The 22472-nt window shown below is 41.0% G+C and overlaps 1 protein-coding gene across 2 annotated transcripts; it reads left to right on the forward strand.

Annotated features, from left to right (window-relative positions):
• Nucleotides 1-1020: 1020 nt before the first annotated feature.
• On the forward strand, nucleotides 1021-22366 carry LOC143320375 (E3 ubiquitin-protein ligase DTX3L). 2 transcript variants are annotated; one of them, XM_076729936.1, is made up of 5 exons: nucleotides 1021-1136; nucleotides 15184-16164; nucleotides 19737-19954; nucleotides 20382-20461; nucleotides 20896-22366. In XM_076729936.1, exons 1-4 carry the CDS (start codon nucleotides 1131-1133, stop codon nucleotides 20449-20451), a joined length of 1275 nt encoding a protein of 424 aa, XP_076586051.1. In that variant the 5' UTR covers nucleotides 1021-1130; the 3' UTR covers nucleotides 20452-20461; nucleotides 20896-22366. The 2 variants fall into 2 exon arrangements, with proteins under 2 accessions (XP_076586051.1, XP_076586052.1); XM_076729937.1 differs by having other exon boundaries at nucleotides 1036-1136; nucleotides 20901-22366.
• The last annotated feature ends 106 nt before the right edge of the window (nucleotides 22367-22472 follow it).

Raw genomic sequence — 22472 nt, forward strand, 5'->3', positions numbered from 1 at the left:
TTACTGAAATTTACCAAGCCGCTGCTGCCCCAAATCTGAGCATTTTAATTAGAATGACTTGAGTCGTTAGTTGCAGTGATGTACCTTTAACTGCTGCACCAGTTGTCTGTTAAGAATTAGTTCACATTGTTTGCTACGTGAGTGTCCTGACCTGGGATGCACAGGGGGGACTCGCTGCTACGGAGCCGAAGTTGTAGCTAACTTTGGGGCTAAGTCCCTCCACTTTTTTCAACAGGCGGCAGCAAGACACACGAACATGGCTTGAATCTTGAAAGTTGTGCAGCTTTTATTTACGGTACTGATAAATAGCATAGAAGACTGCACATACACTGCACTCCTACATTCACAGACACAGCTAACGTTGGCTGACTGCTAGTCCCGCGCCGGGCTTAACAGTCACAAACGCACTCAATATGCACTGAGCTACCGTCATTCAGATAGGTTGTTTGCATACCTAGTTGTCCCTTTCCAGAATGACTTACACTCGCTATATAATCAAATGAACTTACCAATACTTGAAGTGGGTGTACTTGAAGTACTTCTATGCTTCAACGGCCGGCTGTATATTGTGTTGCCGCCTGTATGTATGAATAAACGAATGAATTAAATCGAGCGCACCATTTAGTATCTCGTGCGCGCGATATAGTTTTTTTTTCTTCTTGGCACTTTAGGGGCTCCGTACATCTTAAGTGTTGTTCTATTTCTGTAATGTCTCAGCAAAACTGCAGTTTGTAGTAACGTACAAGTGTCACAAGATGGCAGTCACTACAATGTCATAACCCTATATCAAAACCGAATGCAGATAATGATCGAATAAATGTAATGGAGTAAAGAGCACATTTCCCTCTGAAATCCAGAAGTGTAAAATAGCACATAATGGGGGGGGAAAAGCAAAGCACAAGGAAAGTGTGCAGAACACAGATGAGGGTTTGTGATACAGTTTACAACACAATTCCTCACATGTGGTTTTTGTGTTGTTTAGTGGGTCACCGACAGGGTTCGCTAAAAGGCACGTTATAAAAACACAAACGACAACATGAACCTGAAAACGGAACTGGAAAGAAGTCGTGTCATCACTAGTGTGTTCACAAAAACAAAGTATTGCTGTAGTTTTACAGGAGCCCTGCAGCATGGAGGTAGGTTCCAGATATTTGGGCTACATTTAACACAGCATATTCGGGTTAAAAGAATGAGACATGAAAGCAGGAATAGATATCACAGTAGTCTGTGGGTTAGATGTGACCCATCGGATAGTTAATAGCTGGTGTTGGTATTTTGACGGGAAGAAATGTGCTAAATTGGCCAGAAAGCTATTGCGGTTTGGGTATACGTGAGATGGATGTAAAGGAAGTTAAATCTTAACCAAAAACGTGCTTGGACAGAAAAAGAGCATGTTGAAACGATGTGAGACGTCGTATTTATGTTCGACCAGTACAGTGACGTAAGCATATAATTAATCTCACCAACAGTTTGCAATCACATATTTTCACTTACAATGAGGCAGTGTTGGTGGTAGAACAGATTGGAATAAGAGGCTAATCGCAGGAGCGCACCAAATTACTGCCAAGTGGCGTATTAGTGCATAGTGAAAGTGAAACCATTCGGTGGTATGCGCCCCAGCAGAAATTTTTAAGAAAAAAAAAAAAAAAAAGATCACAAAAATAGTGCATTATTCATCACTTTCCTAACAGTCTGACTAAAAACTCAAGGCTCAACGAAGTCGCTGCACAGACTGTAGGAGCCGTATTGTGTCACTGGTGGATTATTCGTCTCTTGATTTGCTTGGTCTGGTTGCCACGGTGATGCACAGGGCTTGGGTCACGTGGGCACTGGGGATGATTGCCGCAGGTGATATAGGGAGCTGGTTTACCTGCACGGGGCAGGAGAGAGAGGAGTGTAGGTAACCGCAATTTTTGTTGAACGCCTTTGTTCAGTTTATTGCTTTGTAACATATGCGCCGCCACTGCACGTTTACCATCCTTTAGGCGTGTGTAACCTGAAAGCCGCTGAAGTAGCTGTGATGTTTTGAGATATTAAATGATTGAAACTTTCCTGGACTCAGCCTGCTTATGAACCAGCAGCAGCGCGTCACACAAACATACAGGACCTCATCCTCTCAAAGACTTTAATGACAGGCAAGTCGTTACATTTGTCAACAAAAAAGGCAACAAGAAAGCGACCGCTCACAGCGCAAAGGCATCAACGGGACGCTCAGTAAGTACAGCGGTGTCAAACAAAGACAAAGCGCCACATCACATCCGTCATGGAGGACAGGTAAGCTTACCTGTGCATGTATGTGGGTGGAGAAGGAATCCGGATTGAATCAATGTCGAAGTGTCTCCGTTTGGAACAGTTGCTGGTCGGATATGCGATGTCTGTGCATATGTTTGCTCCGTGCGCTGAATGACGCCTGTGCTTTGTTGCTTGTGTATGCGAAAGTTTATGATGTTACAAGGAGGAACGCTGATGATACCTCGTTGAAATGAATTGCTTTGATTGATTGCGCATTGTGGATGGATTTAAATGTCACAGTTCGCTGAAACTGAATAAAAAAATTAGTCAAACAAATGACGGTGCCTCGTGCTCTGAGGTGGAGTCTGGGAAAAGGGAGAGGAGACTCACTGAAAAAGCTCTGTTGAATAAACTTGAAAGCCTGCAAAATGAACGTAAACGTGTTGTGGATAAAATTAAAGGGTTCATACCACAAATGAAAGAGTTCATGAAACAAAGGGAAAATGTGTCTCAAGTGAAACAATGTTTGGGGGATATAAATACACTTTGTGAAAATGCTACAACCTCACACAATGAACTGTTGCCTCTACTTCCTGAGGATGAACTCAATAAACAAAAGAAATGGTTTTCAAGCATTATGAACATATGAACAATACATTTCAAAAGGACACTCAAAAATGGATTGTTGAAATTGAACAAAGAATTTCTCAGAAACAACAGGATTCACCAGAAATACCATTACTTTCTGTGGAAATGAATGAAGCAAATGAAAATGAGGATGACATTAAACCAAGCGACAGTGTTTCCAATGTTGGAAGCCACAAAACATCTCAGTCACAATGCTCTTCAACCTCTTCTGCACGTTTAATGGCAGAAGCCGAGCTGGCAGCCTTAACCATGAGGCACAAATTATTAAAGGAAAAGCACGCTTTGGAAGAAGAGGAACAACGCCTGCGCAAAAGGAGAGAAGAGCTCAAACTGAACACTGAAATTGCAGAAAAATTGGCAACACTTCAAATTCTCAAGACAAAAAGCACAAGTGGAAAAAGAACATCAAAAGTTTCAGATGGAATGAAATCATATTTTGAAAAGGCACAAGCTAAACAGTCACTCAATGTCAATGCAGATGAATTTATTCCAAAACAAACTGAAATAAATAAAACCATGAATACAACTTCATATGAACAAAACCAAATACAACTTCATACGAGCCCATTCAACACACAAGACTCACATGGACAACAAGGAGTGGATCTGGAAACCAGCAATGACGTTCTTGGCATCATGAGGAAACAAAACGATATAACAACATTGCTAATGCAACAGCAATGCCTCTCAGCCCTACCTAAGAGAGAAATCCCAATTTATGACGGTGATCCATTAAAATAACACACGTTCATTAAAGCTTTTGAGAATGGAGTTGAGAGGAATACAACTAACAGCTGTGATCGTTTACATTTTTTGGAACAACACACAAAGGGTCATGCCAAAGAACTTGTGAAAAGCTGTCAACACATGAATCCAGAACGAGGATACACAAAAGCAAAAGCTTTATTAAAGGAGCAGTTCGGAAATGAACAAAAGATCGCCTTTGCTTACATGGACAAAGCCCTCTCATGGCCTCCAATTAAATCAGAGGACACAAAGGCCCTGCAGGACTACAGTCTCTTCCTCAGAGGCTGTTGTAACGGCATGGAGGACGTGCAGTATCTTTTGGATATGGATATGCCTTCAAACATGTTGAGCATTATTAAAAAACTGCCCTACAAATTCAGAGACAAATGGAGAAACCGAGCATGTGAGTTGCAAGAACGACACGACCAAAGAGCTAGATTCACAGATATTGCTGACTTCATTGAAAGGCAAGTGAAAATTATGACAGATCCTGTGTTCGGCAACATACAAGACTCTCAACCAATAATGATTAGAGGAACAAACAAACCTAACCCAAACAAGCCACGGTTTCGTCCTGGAAACAAGGGGAGCAGTTTCGCTACCACTGTAGGCCCTCTGGAGAACAAACATCAGTCTGCAAGGAAAGAAAAGGAAATTTAACAAACGGGAAGGAAAGCATGCATCTGCTGTGGAGGAGGACACACATTAGATGTATGTGTACAAATGGGAAAAATGCCTCATGAGAGGAAAATAGGCTTCTTAAAGGAAAATGGCATCTGTTTTGGCTGCTTGTGTACAGGACACATCAGTAAGGATTGCCGTAAAAGGATTTCCTGTTCAAGATGTAGCCTTAAACATCCCACTGTACTTCACAAGGAACCCGTTAAGGTTCTGAGCAGATGGAGGAGATGAGCCCAGAGCTGTGTGTTGATAACTCACTGATGTCAAGTGGTCTTACAGGGGCTGGAGACCAGGACTGCAAACTGCCTATTGTGCCGGTACAGGTTAAATCTAATAAAGGAACCAAAATTGTCGTCACTTACGCTTTCTTGGACCAGGGGAGCACTGCGGTGTTTTGCACTGAGAGCTTAATGCAAAAGCTCCACCTCACAGGGAGGAAGGGCCACATTCTGCTCCGAACCATGGGCCAGGAGAAAGTTGTAAGCAGCAACATTGTGTCAGGACTGGAGGTTGCTGCACTGGAGGGGGACAATTTTCTCGAGCTGCCAAGAGCTTACACGCAAGAGTCCATGCCTGTGAACAGAGGAAATATTCTGACTGAAAGGGATATTAAACAATGGTCATATCTGAAAGACATTCACTTACCTCAGATTGATGCAGGAATAGAACTTCTTATAGGAACCAATGTTCCTAAAGCACTGGAACCGCTGGAAGTGGTGTGTAGCGTGAATGATGGACCATATGCTATCCGTACCATGCTGGGCTGGACTGTCAATGGTCCACTGACTGGAAACAGTGGAGATACTGTAAGCTGGGAGCATCCACAAGTATCTGTCAACAGAGTTTCAGTCATGAACCTGGAGGACCTCTGGCAGCAACAGTTTAAGATTGACTTCCCTGAAAGCAGCATTGAAGAACAACCTGCAATGTCAAGAGAGGATCAAAGATTCTTGGAGTTTGTCACCAACTCAGCAAAACAGGTGGAGGGGCATTACCAGATTTCATTACCATTAAGGAACATTGATGTCAGTATGCCAAATAACAAGAGAATTGTTGAGCAGCGTTTGTGCTATTTGAAAAGAAGGTTTCAGAAGGACTCAACATTTCACGCCGAGTATAACACCTTTATAAATGACTTGTTGGCTAAAGGCTATGCTGAAAAGGTGCCCATAGAGGAGCTGGACCGTGGTGATGGGAAAGTATGGTACATACCACACCATGGCGTTTACCATCCCACCAAAGGAAAGATCAGAATTGTATTTAACTGTGGAGCAAGATACCAAGGTACATCATTGAATGCTCAACTTCTACAGGGCCCTGATCTTACCGGCTCTCTGATTGGAGTGGTGACCAGATTTAGGAGAGAACCAGTTGTGATCATGGCCGACATTGAATCCATGTTCCATCAGGTACAGGTGCCTCCTGATGACAGAGATCTCCTCAGGTTCCTCTGGTGGCCAAACGGGGATATGGAGCAACTACCTGCTGAGCATAGGATGAAGGTGCATTTGTTTGGAGCAACATCATCCCCCAGCTGTGCCAACTTCGCTCTCAGAAAGTGTGCAGAGGACTATGGACATCACTACAGTGAGGAAACGGTGGATAAAATATTGCACTGCTTTTATGTTGATGATTGCCTCGTGTCAGTGGCCACGGAGAAGGAAGCAGTGTTGCTTTACAGGAATCTGGTCTCTTTGTGTTCAAAGGGTGGATTTACTCTCACAAAGTGGTTAAGTAGCAGGTCTGGAGTGCTGGAAGCCATCCCAGAGAATCACAGAGCAAAAGGCATTGAAGGGTTGGACATGGAGCTGGACTCATTACCTGTGGAGAGAGTGCTGGGTGTGGAATGGAGCATTAAATCAGACTCCTTTAAGTTCAAGATTGTACTTAAGGATAGACCACTTACCAGAAGAGGAATCCTCTCAACCATCAGTTCCATTTACTACCCCCTTGGAATGCTGAGCCCTGTGGTTTTAATAGCAAAAGGGATCCTGAGAGACCTGTTCAGGAGAGGGATAGGCTGGGATGATACTGTGCCTGAGTCTGTCTCAAAGGAGTGGCTTGAGTGGTTGCAGCAGCTGCATCTGTTGGACAGATTTGAGGTCAGTAGATGCATGAAGCCACCAGGCTTTGGAGAAGTGGCTTCAGCACGGTTACATCATTTCTGTGATGCCAGCGAACACGGGTATGGAACAGTCACTTACCTGCTGTCGGAAACAAAGAAATACACAGTGCTTTTGTGATGGGAAAGGCTCGAGTAGCACCTTTAAAATGTGTCACAATCCCCAGGATGGAGCTTGTCGCTGCAACTATGGCCAGCCGCATTGATACACTCTGGAGGAAAGAGTTACAGATGGATCTGCTGGACTCTGTGTTCTGGACGGACAGCACATCTGTTCTGAAATATATCAGGAACGAGACTTCTCGGTTCAAAGTTTTTGTTGCAAACCGGGTCTCACAAATCCTCAAGGTTTCCTGTCCGGCCCAATGGAGGTATGTGGACACCAGCAGCAATCCAGCGGATATGGCCTCCAGAGGTGTGAGAGTTGATGTGTTTGTTGCTGATGCTACATGGATGTCGGGGCCTCACTTTCTTTTGCATCCCAAGAGTGAATGGCCTGTTGAGCATGAAGACCTCAATCATCTTTCACCTGGTGACCCTGAGGTCAAAAGTGTTGCTGCAGTGAGTGTTGTCCATTCGAGGGAAGAACCTGTAACTCACCTTACTGAATACTTTTCCTCTTGGACAAGTCTGAGGAAAGCGGTGGCATGGCTCTTGAAGATTAAAACCTTTCTCATGTCCTGTGTAAAGAAGAGAAGAGAGTTACACCTGACCTATGCACAGTCTGACGTCACCAAAGAAAAACAGACATCCTCTGTGGAAGAGCAGATGAACAATTTTAAGAGGACAGTGGCACAGAGGAGTCTTGAAGTGGAAGACTTGGACCGGGCTGAGCTTGCCATCATCAAGTTCTGCCAAGGGAAAAGATTTCCTGAGGAGGTAAACAGCCTGCAGACAGGGCAGCCTGTTAGGAAGTCCAGTCACCTCCTTAAGCTCTGTCCACAGCTGCAAGATGGAGTCCTGAGAGTTGGTGGTCGGCTCAGTAGATTGTCCATGCCTATGGAGGAGAAACATCCAATAATCCTGGCAAAAGACCTCCACATCTCAGAGCTTCTACTTAGACATGTACACCAACAAGTTGGACATGGAGGCCGTAACCATATGCTTTCTAAGTTGAGAGAAAGGTATTGGATCGCTGGTGTGAGTTCAGCCATCAGGAGAGTTTCGTCCAGGTGCATCACCTGTCGCCGCCTGAATGCTCTGCCAGTTCACCAGCAGATGGCAGACTTGCCCCATGGAAGGATTGTCCCAGATGAACCACCATTCACTCGTGTGGGTGTAGACTGCTTTGGACCTTTCGAGGTTAAGAGCAGAAGGAGCATGGTAAAGAGGTACGGTGTTATTTTTACTTGCCTTGCCATCAGAGCGGTGCACATTGAGGTTGCATCATCGCTGGACACCGACTCCTTTATTAATGCACTTAGGCGTTTCACTGCCAGGAGAGGTCAAGTGCGAGAGCTGCGCTCTGACAATGGAACGAATTTTGTAGGAACAGAGCGGGAGCTGAGGAGGGCCATCGAGCAGTGGAATCAGGTGCAGATCCATGATGTCCTGCTTCAGAGGGGAATCCAATGGAGCTTTAATCCACCTGCGGGCTCACATCATGAAGGAGCTTGGGAGCGGCTGATAAGATCTGTGCGAAAGGTTCTCAACTCGACCTTTAAAGTACAAAACTTGGATGAGGAAAGCCTTCATACAGTGCTTTGTGAGATTGAAGCCATAATCAACAGCAGGCCAATCACCAAAGCTTCCATGGATCCGAATGACCTGGAAGCATTGACACCAAACCACCTGCTACTGTTGAAGACCTCACCAATGTTACCACCAGGGGTATTCGAACCCTCAGACATATATACACACAGGAGGTGGAAACAGGTTCAATATATGTCTGATTTGTTTTGGAGGAGATGGGTGAAAGAATACTTACCTCTACTGCAGGAGCGTCAGAGGTGGACAGGAGTGAAGAGGAATCTCGTCGTGGGAGATCTTGTTATCATCATGGACAGCACGGCACCTCAAAACTCTTGGCCTGTGGGACGAGTCATACAAACCTTCCCGGATCGGAAAGGGTTGGTTCGTCAGGTGCGGATTAAAACCGGAGCAGCTGCCTGGAGCGGCCCATCACGAAGGTTTGCCTGCTGCAGGAGGCTGAAGCCACTTGAGACTTTAGTTGTGACTTTGACATTTGGACCGTTATGAGACTCACCTTGGGTTTTTGATTGTGTTTGACTTTGACTGGTGAGACTTTGGACTTTTGAGTCCTATTGACTCAAGAAGAAATAAGATTTCCCTGTGGATTATTGATGGACATTAATTGTTGATCTTTGTTGTGGTTGAAAGTGTTTTTTTTGAATGTGCACGTCTCCTACTTGGTACTGTATGTGAGTAATTATGATTAACTCCATAATTAGGGGCTGGGATGTACAGTAGGAGCCGTATTGTGTCACTGGTGGATTATTCGTCTCTTGATTTGCGTGGTCTGGTTGCCACGGTGATGCACAGGGCTTGGGTCACGTGGGCACTGGGGATGATTGCCGTAGGTGATTTCGGGAGCTGGTTTACCTGCACGGGGCAGGAGAGAGAGGAGTGTAGGTAGCCGCAATTTTTGTTGACCGCCTTTGTTCAGTTTATTGCTTTGTTACATATTCGCCGCCAGTGCACGTTTACCATCCTTTAGGCATGTGTAACCTGAAAGCCGCTGAAGTAGCTGTGATGTTTTGAGATATTAAATGATTGAAACTTTCCTGGACTCAGCAGCAGCGCATCACACAAACATACAGGACCTCATCCTCTCAAACGACTTTAATGACAGGCAAGTCGTTACACAGACAAAATATTCAAATAATGTCACTGTGTTGTGTGTTCTAAAATCTTATTTTCACTTACAACAGTCATCTGTCGATTTACTGTAGTCGAATCTGCAAGCCAATGTAAGCCATGAACAGAACTTTTTAGTGGAAAAAAATGCTAAATGCATTTTGGAATTTTAATGAACAAATTTGAGCTTTTAGGTGTTAAATCAGTAACATATTGTTTTGTAAGGGACCCCACAATTTATTTTTAAGTACAATTCAGTTTAGCTCAGATAATAGTTAATCTGGAATTGTTTTCACATTTCATTATGTCCAAGAACTGTTTGTATTCCAAATTTAACTGTGTAATGTGTTTTTCTAGACTACAGTACTCATTATTTAGTATGTGTGAATATACTGCATAGTTTCTGCCATCAGGTGGTGTTGTTGAGTAGCCTTTGTCTAGCAAGTTTTGAAGCTGAAGTAGTAGGAGAATATTTCCTTTTTGGTGGTTATTTATTCCAGTTTGTGGAAGTATGATAATAGTTTTTAAGCAGCAGAGAAAATGTGCTGGTGGTCTACAGAGAATGAACATAAGATCTTTTTTGGTGTAAAATATAGAAATACTTAAGTTAAATTACATCCCTGTGTATGCTTGAGTGTGGCTGCAACATGCACACATAATTATCAAATTAAATGCTGATTGCTTATTTTATACCTGTGTAATTATCATGCTATTATATCTATGGTCATTTTCTTTTATTTATAAAGACACTTTTGCAAGTTATTGCAGAGTGAGATTACCAAAATAGAAATATGCAACTTCCACTTCATTTAACACTTTCTTATGATCTTCAAAAAGATCTTCCACATTTGTTTTCAACGTGTACTTTTGTTCTGAAATGTCACACCTTAGGTGGAGCCGATGCTTACCTCTCATCAGTCACCTCCTAAGCTCTTTGATTTGTAAGAGAACTTATTGTAATTTTAACTATTCTAATGATCTATTAACTCTCCCTGCCCTTCAATCGGTTTCTATCTGCTGGATACCTGTTGTGGCCATGACTCTGTATTGAGTGTTTTATCTGAGTAATTGCTATTCAAGGTTCATTTATTTATCACCAAAATGCATGTTCTTGTAATGATGGAGTGTGGAGGATAAATTTAGGAGTCTGTCAGCCTAAGGAAAGAGGCTGCTCTGTGGTCTGGTGGTATGGCAGCAGATACGTCTGTATCACTTGCGAGATGGCAGCAGGGTGAACAGGCTGTTGCTGGGGTGGGTATTGTGTTTTAATATCCTTTGGGCTCTGTGCCGGTACCTCACTGATATCATTGATGCTCAGTTAATGCATACCAATGACTATTTGGGATGCTTTAACTGTGTGGTCTCCCTCATACCTTTTAGCACACAAGGGCTGTTTTGTGTGATGAATATCAGATACTGTTCTGTCTCTGTACCGCCTGTGCACATGTGATGTAGTGTGATGCACTATTGTACTATGATACATTGGCAAGGTATGGTTATTGATTAGTGGGTGTGTGTGCTTGTGCTTAAGGGTACCTGAGGGACCCAGTGGGGTATGGATTAGTGATAGCCTTAGAGGCTAATCCCATATGTAATACAACATTAGTTACATACCGTATATAGATATTCTATAACCCTGTTTACACTTGGTTTTAAAATGGAGTGGACAACAGAGACACATTGCTGTTCACACCTGTGTTTTTTGTGTCTCCCTGATTTTGTTACTGCTTCCACATTCTGTTATGTCCTTGTCGGGTTCACAGCAGGATGCATTAGCACTAACAGAAGATGCATGTTCAAATGTGTCCCAGACCACTGTAACAGGTGGTTTTAGTAATTGGATCACAATGCATCTTGATTGTCGCTTACACTTGTACCTAGCGCTGTCAACTCATGATTTGAATGAACAAGATGCATAGCCATAGTTAGTGGGTGTAGACAGTAAAGTAAAGTCTGCCTGAGTGGGGGATTAACGAGTGGGGCATGAACCCACTAGTTGTAGCCTCTGAGGGCTGCGCCTGTACTTATGGTATGTAACTAGCATTTAACCCTGAGCAACTCCCCAGATTGTACAATGCAGTGACGGGTACTTGGTCAGGGATGTATAGTGTGGCATATATGAATGAAATTACCACAGCAGCGCCCATGTGATACAACTGAAACAGTCACTAAAGGCTCTTCTGGAGAGATCATTTTCGTTTTGAAGCTCATTTTAAAATACAACCATTGTGGTCATAGCCAGTGCCACTTGTGTGAGTTCAGGGTTGGTGTGCTTTGTGTGTGAGACACAGCTGCTTGTTTATGTGTGAGGTGAATGGTGACACATCACTCCTCTACTTGGTAGATTAATATCCTGTCCCCCAGCTGCTTTGTGTCCATACATTATATTAGATTAGATATTAGATTAGATTGCACTTCATTGATCCCTTTGGGAGGACCCCTCAGCTCAAAGCAATACAGGCAAAAAGGTAATAAAATAAAATACAAAAGAATAGAGAAAAATATGAGTCCTGTGTCCCAGTGCTCCTTCCCTTCCCACCCTCTGTCCCATGTTACCTCCTCACTCCGTGTGAGGAGTTGTACAGTCGTACAGTCTGATGGCATGAGGGACAAAGGAATGTTTCAGTCTGTTTGTCCTGCACTTGGGAAGAAACAATCCACTGAACAGGCTCCTCTGGTGACTGATGATGGTGTGCAGAGGATGCCTGGCATCATCCATAATGTCCAGCAGTTTTTGCAGCATCCTCTTCTCTGCCACTGACACCAGAGAGTCCAGCTTTGTGCCAACCACCGTGCCGGCCCGCCTGATCAGTTTGTCCAGCCTGAATGTGTCCTTCGTGGATGTGCTGCCCCCCAAGCACACTACCATGTACAAGAGGACACTGGTGACCACAGACTGGTAAAACATCCACAGAAGTTTGTTGCGGATGTTAAATGACTGCAGCCTCTTCAGGAAGTACAGCCTGCCTGTCCTTTCCTGTACAGGTGGTTGGTGTGTGTTGTCCAGTCCAGTTTGCTGTCCAGCCACAGCCCGAGGTACTTGTAGGAGTCCACAGTCTCCACCTCAACTCCCTCTATCAAAGTCAATGACCAGTTCCTTTGTCTTTGAGGTGTTGTAGATGGTTTGTGTGGCTCCAGGCAGCTAAGTCCCTCACCAGGCTCCTATACTTGTCCTCTCTGTTGTCCCTGATGCATCCCACGATGGCTGTGTCATCGGCGAACTTCTGAATGTGACACAGCTCAGAGTTGTAGCAGAAGTCTGATGTGTACAGGGTGAAGAGAAGATGCGCAAGGGCCTTGCCCTGGGAGGCTCCAGTGCTGCTGATCACAGTGTCAGACGTGATGTCCTTCAGCCTGACATACTGTGGCCTGTTGGTGAGGTAGCTGAAAATCCAGGCACCAATTCCAAGAATTTCTAAAGAACAAAGAAGAATAAAGAAATAAAGAAAGAGTAAGTTTATAATTAGGAGCTTTAACATTTTAGACAAATGCAAATATAAGGTAAATAGTTAAAATCAGACATTGTACAAGTTATGCAGGCTTTAACATGTAATGTGTTAGACAGTGAGAGGCTACACAGAGTGATAGTTTCTCAGGATTAAAGCATAACTATAAGGTTAGCTAAAAGGGTAACATTCCCTGGCTATTTTCTCTAGGTGTCAAAAAGAACTCCTGAAATAACCCAAAACACACTGCACATTAAAAACACAAAATGTGGCAGTAAACAGTCAGATACAAAGGTTTCAGTTTCTAAATACCAACATTTTGTCAGTATTCAGTTAGCATAACATTAGCTAACCCTAATCCAATCGTTAACTTCCTTCAGTTTTGTAATATATTGTTCCTTGGTCTCTTTTGTCTTTGTCTTTTGTGCATACTTTATGCATTTCTGATAAAGAACAATTGAATTGACAGATGACAAATGACGGGTGACAGATAATGACAGCTAGTATGGCATCCTTCAGATATGATGGCACCATCCCAGGATGATTCATGATTCCTTTCCCTATATTTAAAATTAAGTTACCCAAAAAAATTAAGTGTATTCATTTTTCTTAATACATGGAAATTGGCTGCTATGATGTGATGATGTTTATCATTTTAGAAATACATGAAGTCTTAATTAAATTGACATAATTACAACACTAAACTAAAAAGTTTCCGTTATTAGTGAAATATTCACATTTTGCCAATTCACATCTTAATGTCATATATTATGTAGGACAAATATATTGTATATCAGGTGTATGTGTGGGGTTGTGCGAGTTATCAGCATCAACCACAAAGAAGAAATGAAAAACTAAATGTGTGCGCACAGATCCTAGTTGTGGGCAAAGACTTCAATCTTTGGATTCTAGTTTTTAGTTGTTACACCACGTTTGTGTAAATCACTAATAAGAGACTGTCTCATCAATATGAACTTAGTATAAATGGTATTGCAAGAATGATAATATAAATATTCTGAGATTTGTAGCCCACTGTTCATTTGAAGTATAATATATTGTGTAGCAAAAGAGGGTGAGTCCCTGAAATTTACCATTATGGGCAAAAATGAAAGTGTTTGTATGAAAACATTTCTTGTTAAAGTTTGGACAGTTCCCTCTATACAACATTCATGCCCTTTGCCAGTCACCTGCCTGTTTAAGTGATGAACCATACTACACAGAATACAAGAACAAAATACAAGAGGGTCAGATGGATTTTTATAGACCCGGTTGAGGTGTGATCCTGCTCCGGAAACTCTGCTAGATAGCTTCACTTAACTTTTAAGATATATGTGAGACCTACTTATGTCCCATACAATTTGAGTTTTCAATGTTTTGCTTCCCTAAATACATTATTAGCATATCTGTTGTTAATGCTCAAAAATATGCACATTCTCTGAGCCATGATACATTTGATTTCAATGATGCAGTGATTTTCCAGAATTAATACCAAGGCACAAAAAAAGAGGTGAAATTACCTATTGAGATTTGAATTACCTCTGTAAAAAATTACCAATTTTGGGGAAAAAAAGGAGTCCATTACATATTGACAGTAATGGAAAGTGAAAAAAACCATCTCAGTCGCTTTTATTTATGGGACCATTAGAGGTACTGTACATCGAGCAATGCTGTTCAGCTGTGGTGGTATTTTTTGGGCATACATAATTTCTGTCAACAACAAAAAGGTTTTTTTTGAGAAATCCAAATTCTGAAGGAATATTGCTATCAGTGAGAGATTGCACTAAACACCCAAACCAGACATCAGAGGAGGTGTTTTATATGTCCATTGGCAATAAATATTAGTGAGACTAACAGTCTCTAAATGGTGGAGCTGTTTTATCTATCTATTGTGAAGTCACATATATGTAACAATTAATATTACGAGGAAGAGAATCATGGAAAATGAGAAGAAAGCAAAAATGAAAGACAATACAACACCACAATTTGAACACCATTTACTCAATCTAAGATGACCCAAAGCTGACAGAGTCTGTTAGACTGTAACGCTTTACATACTGAAATCATATAAAAACCAATAAATTTGATTCCTGCGTCAAGATGTATGATTTCCATTTCATTATCACTTCAATTAAAAACCATGAAATCGCCCCAAGGTTAATTTAAGTCCAAGTTGTGCTATGGGTGTACTGTTTTAACAAGACATCATCACACCCACTGCAGAATAAAACAAACAGGCATCTTATTTTATCATACACTGTATGCGTCAAATGGAGAAAAAAATTTGTCTCCTAAATGTAAATAAAAGATTGCGCTCCTTTTATGGAGATTAACTGAGTTTGCAGCTCTGATCGGGCTGTTTGCTGTCCATCAACAACACTGGTTGCAAGCCACTTTCAAACTAAAATGCTTAATTTCTAAATAAGAATCATTTTGTATTGAGATTTAGTTATGCATCTATTTGCTAACTTCAGCTGTCATGTCTTGTTGCAGTTTATCACAGACATCACGATCATCATTGATGAAGCTGATCACACAGACTCAGTAACATTCATGAAGATTCTTCAATCATACAGTCGTGAGAAAACAGGTTCCTGCTACAAAGTGAGAGGAACCTATAAGGAACTGGTGGACCTATCAATCAAACTGTCAACAATGGGACATTGCTTCAGTCCTGCTACACATGGACAGATCTGTCACGAAGATGGACAGCCTCCAAGTCGTGTCAAATCTGTGGATGTATCTTGCATTGTTATTGCCTACATTGAGCAAAAGTGTGCTAATGAGCTTAACAAAATTGGAAGTAACACTTTTGCCATTGAAACAAAGCCTGACCCCCAAACAGTATATAATAAACCAAGTAGTACAGTACAGGTGACTTTCAGACCCCGCCATGTCTCCATGTACCCTGTTCATGTTGACTTTGTCAGACAGCGATTCATCACATTCTACCAAAGAACTGCCTCTGACCTTCAGGTTGCATCTGTCCCTGTGAGTCCACATGACCACAAAGAACTGCAGAGCAGATTTCCACAGCTCCTTTTTAAATCCAGCCACAACAAATATGAAGTAACAGTGACTGGGTCTTTTGTGCATATTGCTAAATTGAAAGAGTTCCTTTTACAAAATATGCAAAGCTCAAGCAAGAGTCCCAAGAACAAAGGTCCAGCAGACACTCCAAGCAGTAGAACCCGGGGTCCTGACGATGAATCCTGCCCAATCTGTATGGAGCCAATAGTAACAGCAGAGAAAGAGACTCTACAGTGCAAGCATGCATTCTGCAGAAACTGTCTGAAAAAAGCTTTTGCCCATAAGCCTGTATGCCCAACATGTGGAGTGATATACGGCACCTTGACAGGGACACAGCCTGATGGAGGCAAAATGAATGTCACCAAAAGCTCCTCATCCTTGCCTGGATATGAGAAATATGGAACAATAATCATCCATTATTACATTCCAAGCGGCATCCAAAAGGTAAGAATACAAATACAACAGTGTTTGACAAAATAATCTAAACTCAGGATTCACTGACTATTTTTTCCTGGAGCATCCAACTGCATCTCACAGTTTATCAGCAAAAGGAGTTTCCTCAGTTTGCATCACTAAAAAAAGGAAACTTTGGGTGGTTGTGATAAAGGGAACATCAAGGATCAACTGGGATGACCAGAAACAGATAGTTTAGAGATAGTTATTGATAACAAAATTATTAATAGGAATTAATAATTATGGAGCACCACCCTGAGATCAGAGACTAATAACAGAACTGTGAATGCAGTCTCAAAAAGCGATGTTCACTTGAAATGTCAATATTTGAGCACTACTTTGCATTTATATAAATGTGGTTGATATGTGCAGAAAAAGTCAAAATAATTTTATCTTGTGTGAAGATTATTTTATCAAAATATTGAACAATGTTAGCTTTGGAGTTCAACATGTCAGCAGTTTTACATGTAGCTACTTTAGTCTCTCTACATATGCACTGAAGGTTCAAACAGCAAGATAAAATATTTCTGAACCTGTATGTAGATTTGTTTATGTCAAAACTCACCAATGCACAGTGTGGAGCCACTGTTTCACGCTGTTTTTTTTTTCTTCCATACAGGCTGAAACATGCTAAAGGGGATGTCCTGTCCATATTCTAAGCTAATTATTAAGATGATTTTTTAACAAAGAAGCATTCAGCATTACAGAATTTCAGCTCTCATGTCTCATCATGTTTTAGCCACACTTTCAAAAGGTGAAGGCACATGTTATTAGAAATTACAAAATGCTCAAACTGTATTGCAAAGTGTCACCAATTTATTTTTGTTTTGTAATTAGCTATCATTTAACCAGGTAAATATCACTGAGATTGGAATCTTTGCTTGCAAGGAAGCCTGACCAAGACACATCTGTTGTTTTTTCACCCAGTTCAGAAGAAATCATGCCTACGTCGTGATAAAAGCCTCAATGGCTGCATTACCATGGAAACCACGCTCACACGTGTCACTCCTCCTCCGTAACAGGAAATGTTTGAGTCAAGCATAGAGGCTTTATTATTTGTTTATTAGTCGGTTTGTAAAACAAACAGCCAGCGGCAGTGCTGATACAGCGGATTATGAGCTGTAGTTTCCCCGATAAACACACAGATCTCTTTGACTATTGCAGTCTCTCCTTCCATCTACCAAATTGCAAGATTATGAAATATGTTTGTAGACATAAGATGGGAATTTGCACACTATTGCTTTATAAATTAAGAATATTCAATAATCAATGCCTTTGTCAACTTATAGATATAGAGGAGACAGCGAAATCTGGCTTACATTCTTTTGCTCATATTCTTGTTTTTTTCTGCCAAAGTTTTGGGAAATGGATCCTGGATACTTATAAACCACAGGGATTTAAATTAATGAAAGAAACAGAAGGCTACCACCATATTTTAACACTTTTTATTATTTCTCAGTACTGTGCAAGTGTGACCTCTAAGCAGCACAAGCCTTTTTGCCTTGTCTGTGACTGTCTGAGTTAATATGGCAAAATCTGTGAGCTGCACAGACTGTGAGTGACTGACTGAAAGAATTGCACAGCCCTAAAAGAGGACCGAAATGCTGCATCAAATATATGAGAATGAGTAATTCACTGACTCTGTAGCAGCCTCTATACATGTTGCTGAACAGACAGACTTTTAATCACAGGGTCACTTCAGCTGTAAGGCATTCAGACACAGATTTGGCTGATATGTTGCCCTAGATGTGTCCTAATGCCACTGGATCAGACATTGAGGCTCAGAAACTAGCCTTTTGACATTCTGTCTGAAGACCACTTTAACAAAATAAATCATCTGCCAAGGCACAGAGGACAAACACAGGAGAGCTGTTTAACGGTTATATTCAGTAAACAGAAAAAGTGAATAACCAAAATCTCTCCTACAGGAGGAAAAAAAACATTAAACACAAAAGCATGAGATAACTGAGTGTCCCAAAAACCGCCGCTAAAACTGCCACTAAACACACCTGCCAGCCTGCACAAAATAAAGAGACAATGAGACACCAGAATCTCAAAAATAATACCAAAAAACCCCAACCCCCCCCCCCCCAAAGGATGCTTCCTATGAATGACTAGACATTCCGTCTCCTAACTCAGGTCACATGATTTGGAAGATATATCTCTTTTGGCGCATCAGCCCTTTTATCAGTGCACAGTGTACATGGTAAACTATGCAGGTAAATGTGTTAATGTGACAATAAGTTTGAGCATAGTAATTTTAAAAACAGTGATCACACAGTATAACATTAACAGGATATGGGTAGTCAGTCTCAGTCATTGAATTCAGGAGAGGTCGTAGTGAACAGAAAAATTATGTGGTTTCAGCCTGGATTTGAAAGTATCAGCAGAGCTCGCCTCCAAAATGAGCAGTGGTAGAGTATTCCAGAGAAGTGGAGCCTGGCGGCCAAAGTTTTGACCACCAATAGAGTTCTTCTTAAATTGAGGAATAGTTCAGCAACTGGCATCAAATGAACATAAAGGACATGATGGAGTAAGATAAGATAAGATAAAACTTAATGGTTACCATGGTTGGCAAAATTTAGTTGTTACAGATAACAAGAGTAAAAAGGAGGGATAGAAAGGAACAAATAGATGGTTGCACAGATGTAATGGATAGTAGCAAATGTTAACATAAATGATGGAGTAGTGCAAAAAGTAGGTTTCTGACACAGTGCTACATTACATGATGCTGGAGCTGAACAGTCTCACAGCCACTGGAGTGAAGGACCTGCAGTAGCATTTCTGCTTACACACTGGATGCAGCAGTCTGTTCCTGAAGGAGCTCCATAAGGCCCCCACTGTCTCGTGCAGGGGGTGAGAGGAGCTGTCCATGATCAGTGTCAGTTTGGCTAACATCCTGTTCTCAACCCATCTCCTCAAAGGTGTCCAGAGGGCAGTTCAGGACAGAACCAGCTCTCAAGACCAGTTTGTTCAGTCTTTTTCTGTCCCTCTCAGAGCTCCCACATAGAGGAAATTGTATACAGTAGTCTGTCCTCAGTGCATGTACTAGGATTTGACTATGTCTGATTTTGATAACATTGGGCATATTTGGGCTATTTTATAAAGGTGGAAGAAGGCATTTGTGTTATATACTTGATGTGTGGCTCAAATATAAGTGTGTGATCAAATACAAATCCCAGATTCTTAACTCTATGTGTCTGAGAGATTGTAAAGCCATCAAGGTTGATGGAAAAATAAGTAAAAAGTAATGTGAATGTAGTCTATTGCAATGAATAAGTCGTTAGTTACTGTAGTCCAGTTTCAGTGTGTTTGGATCTGAAACTGAACTGAAACTCATCAAGGCAGTCATTACTGGACAGATGGGCTGTGAGTTGGTTGGCAACGTTTTATAAAAATTCAGACATGAAGAGTTTAATTGAGAATTTGATGACATGTCTTTTCTTAAAATGTAATCAATAATTGGTCACAAAAAAGCTACTGTTGCCTAAGAGCTGTGGACCCCCAGGCACTTGAGTACAGGCACATCATTAACCAGTGACACCTCTACTTTGTGTCTGAAGGAGGAGCATCCTAACCCTGGGCAGCCATATGAAGGTGTATCCCGTACAGCCTATCTCCCTGACTCCTCAGTAGGCAGAAGGATCCTCAAATTGCTGAGGCGAGCCTTTGATCAGAGACTCATCTTCACGATTGGCCAGTCCACTACCAGTGGCAGGAACAATATGGTCACATGGAATGATATTCACCACAAAACCTCAACACATGGAGGACCAACTCAGTAAGGACTGTTATTTGGCAATATTACCAATATCATATGTGCCTTGCATAAAAAAATGTACCCAATCATGTCCACATTTAAGACTGTAGTGATGATTATATTCAAGTCACAGACATAAACCATTATGCCACCAACCAAATAAGTCACTGAGCAGGTTGTATGACAGTATGTTTGACACATAATATCCTACTGCTACAAAAAAAAATTTGTTTGTTGTGCAATGAATTGACATGCATTCATTCCTTGTAATTACATCTGTATTTATGGAACGAGAAGGTTATCTATGTTACCTAAATGTAATCACTAGAACAGAAATGTGATATCACAGGACTCACACTACCAAGGCAAATGCAAACTAATAGTTAAACTATAGATTTGACTATGAAACTGTCTACATGAAGTAAACTGCATTTCTGTGTGTTTGCAGCTATGGATACCCAGATCCTGATTATCTCAGCCGAATTCAAGATGAACTGACAGTCAAAGGAATTAAATGAGTTATTTAAGGTTTGTCAACACACAAATATAGAGCATCTTACAAACATTTCACATTTTAAAATGCACACATACAAGAAGATGTAAGGTGTTATGGCACAGAGGACTACAAACCAGGAGGGATAATTAATGTCATTTTTTATGTAATTTGATGTTTCATAAATAATGATACCGTCTCACATTTGTAAACAACTGTTTTTTTTTGTAGTTCAAGTTTAGTTAGTTTTTTGATATATTTATGTTTGAAATGACATTGTTTGGAATCACTAAATATGGAAAAAACTTACTTTTAATTAATTAAATAATTGAAAAATTAATTTTCATTGGTCTAATGAATGTTCTTTAACTTCATGATGTGTAGCTGAGCTATCTTAATATTTAGAATGTATATTTACTTCAGCCTGTGTATCCAATGTTTTCATTTCATTGTATTCATTTGTTGTTAGGTTAGGAGGATTACCACAAAGCCTTTCAGCTGTACCAGCTACTAACAAGACCTCAACAGACACTGAATGCCATGATAAGAGGGCAACAGGTAAGGATGCAGGCCTTGCCTGAATCCAGCTGAGCTTGACTAACATTCCACAGTCATTCAGCTTGTCTCCTGTCACCAAATGACAAGCGGTGACCAGGACAATTCCCAAACTTTTTTTTTTTTTTTTGGTCATTGAAGACATTTGACAGATACAACTGTTGTTGCAATTAGTCATTTGTCAGACACTTTTATCCAAAGCAAGGCACATATGAATTCACACACCGATGCACAGCATCAGGGGCAGTTTTGGGGTTCAGTATCTTGCCCAAGGATACTTCGGCATGTGGACTGCCGAGGCCAGGGATTGAACCACTGCTCTACCTCCTGAGCAACAGCCGCACTGTTACAAGTTATTGAGATCTTTATGTACATGGCTTCCTTCAGCCTAGCTCTTCTCAATCCAAACATGGGCATTGTTGTCCTCAGAGCAGTGATTGTGATCCTTTCCATGTACAGTTTGTAGACAGTTAAGTGTTTGCTTAAGGAGTTGGCACTTGCTTGTTGCATGATGTATGTCTTACTTGTGTTCCTAGTTGGACTGCATTTCTTACATCACTGCATTCATTTTACTTAAACTGGAGTGATTCACTCTAAACAGGAGCTATGGAGAAACTCTGGGACTCAGACAGAGGGGAGCAATTGCAGTATGACACTATTTTACCCATAGTCGGCACATTAAACTTAAATGTAAACTTAGAACTTAGAAACAAATAACTTTCCATATGTCAAATTATTTTGCTCACAAGATTGAACCCTTCTTTGTGTTAAAAATTTGTTTAATTTACTATATTTGTGCCCTGTGTTGATTGCATATTATCCACCTTACCTTTGTCATCGTCAAATTTAATAATTTAGTAGTCTTTATGGAAACATATGAAAGCTGCTGATACCACTAGGGAAGGGAAAGGTTTTGTGTAATGTCAGTTTTAACTTTTGCAATTAGTATTAGACAGCCAAATCTCAGGAGATTTACTGCTGCATTTTTATTTCTACATTTTTAAACCAAAGGACCTTACTGTACTTTTTCTTGACATTTTTGAGTCAACATGTATCAGAACTTTTTGAAACGTGTAGTTTTGCTTTGTTGTAATTGTTTAGTTTACAGTAAAATTAACCAAACCAGCTGTTTGACACCTTACACCTTCACAAAAATGAACTCAATTTGACTTAATGTGTCACAGTAACACAGGCCAATATGCAATCACTCGTCTTGTTTTATATTTGTAATGAAATTGATGGTTAATTTGTACAGATTAAAAAATGGCCTATATTCACTGGAATTCAGTGGACTAACACAAAAGCATAATTAAAAACATTAAGTCTGGAGTGACACACATGGCAGAGTGAGTGTGGTTTCTTTCAGGGTCAAATTATTCTCTGAGTATAGCCTAGCTGATACTCCCAAATGAAATTTATGTGTCTCACTGGTAAGTAAGTTGTCATTGACAGTCTCTCTCTCTCTGTCTCTCACTTACGCACTAACTCACT

The sequence above is a fragment of the Chaetodon auriga genome, chromosome 5 (genome assembly GCF_051107435.1).
Source record: "Chaetodon auriga isolate fChaAug3 chromosome 5, fChaAug3.hap1, whole genome shotgun sequence".
Taxonomy (NCBI): Eukaryota; Metazoa; Chordata; class Actinopteri; order Chaetodontiformes; family Chaetodontidae; genus Chaetodon; species Chaetodon auriga.

What these genes read in the sequence shown, in the direction of transcription:
- LOC143320375 (XM_076729936.1), top strand. An exon ending in TTCCAAGCGGCATCCAAAAG is followed by an intron (nt 16,165 to 19,736) that starts GTAAGAATACAA and finishes TTGTGTCTGAAG; the next exon opens with GAGGAGCATCCTAACCCTGG. An exon ending in ACACATGGAGGACCAACTCA is followed by an intron (nt 19,955 to 20,381) that starts GTAAGGACTGTT and finishes GTGTGTTTGCAG; the next exon opens with CTATGGATACCCAGATCCTG.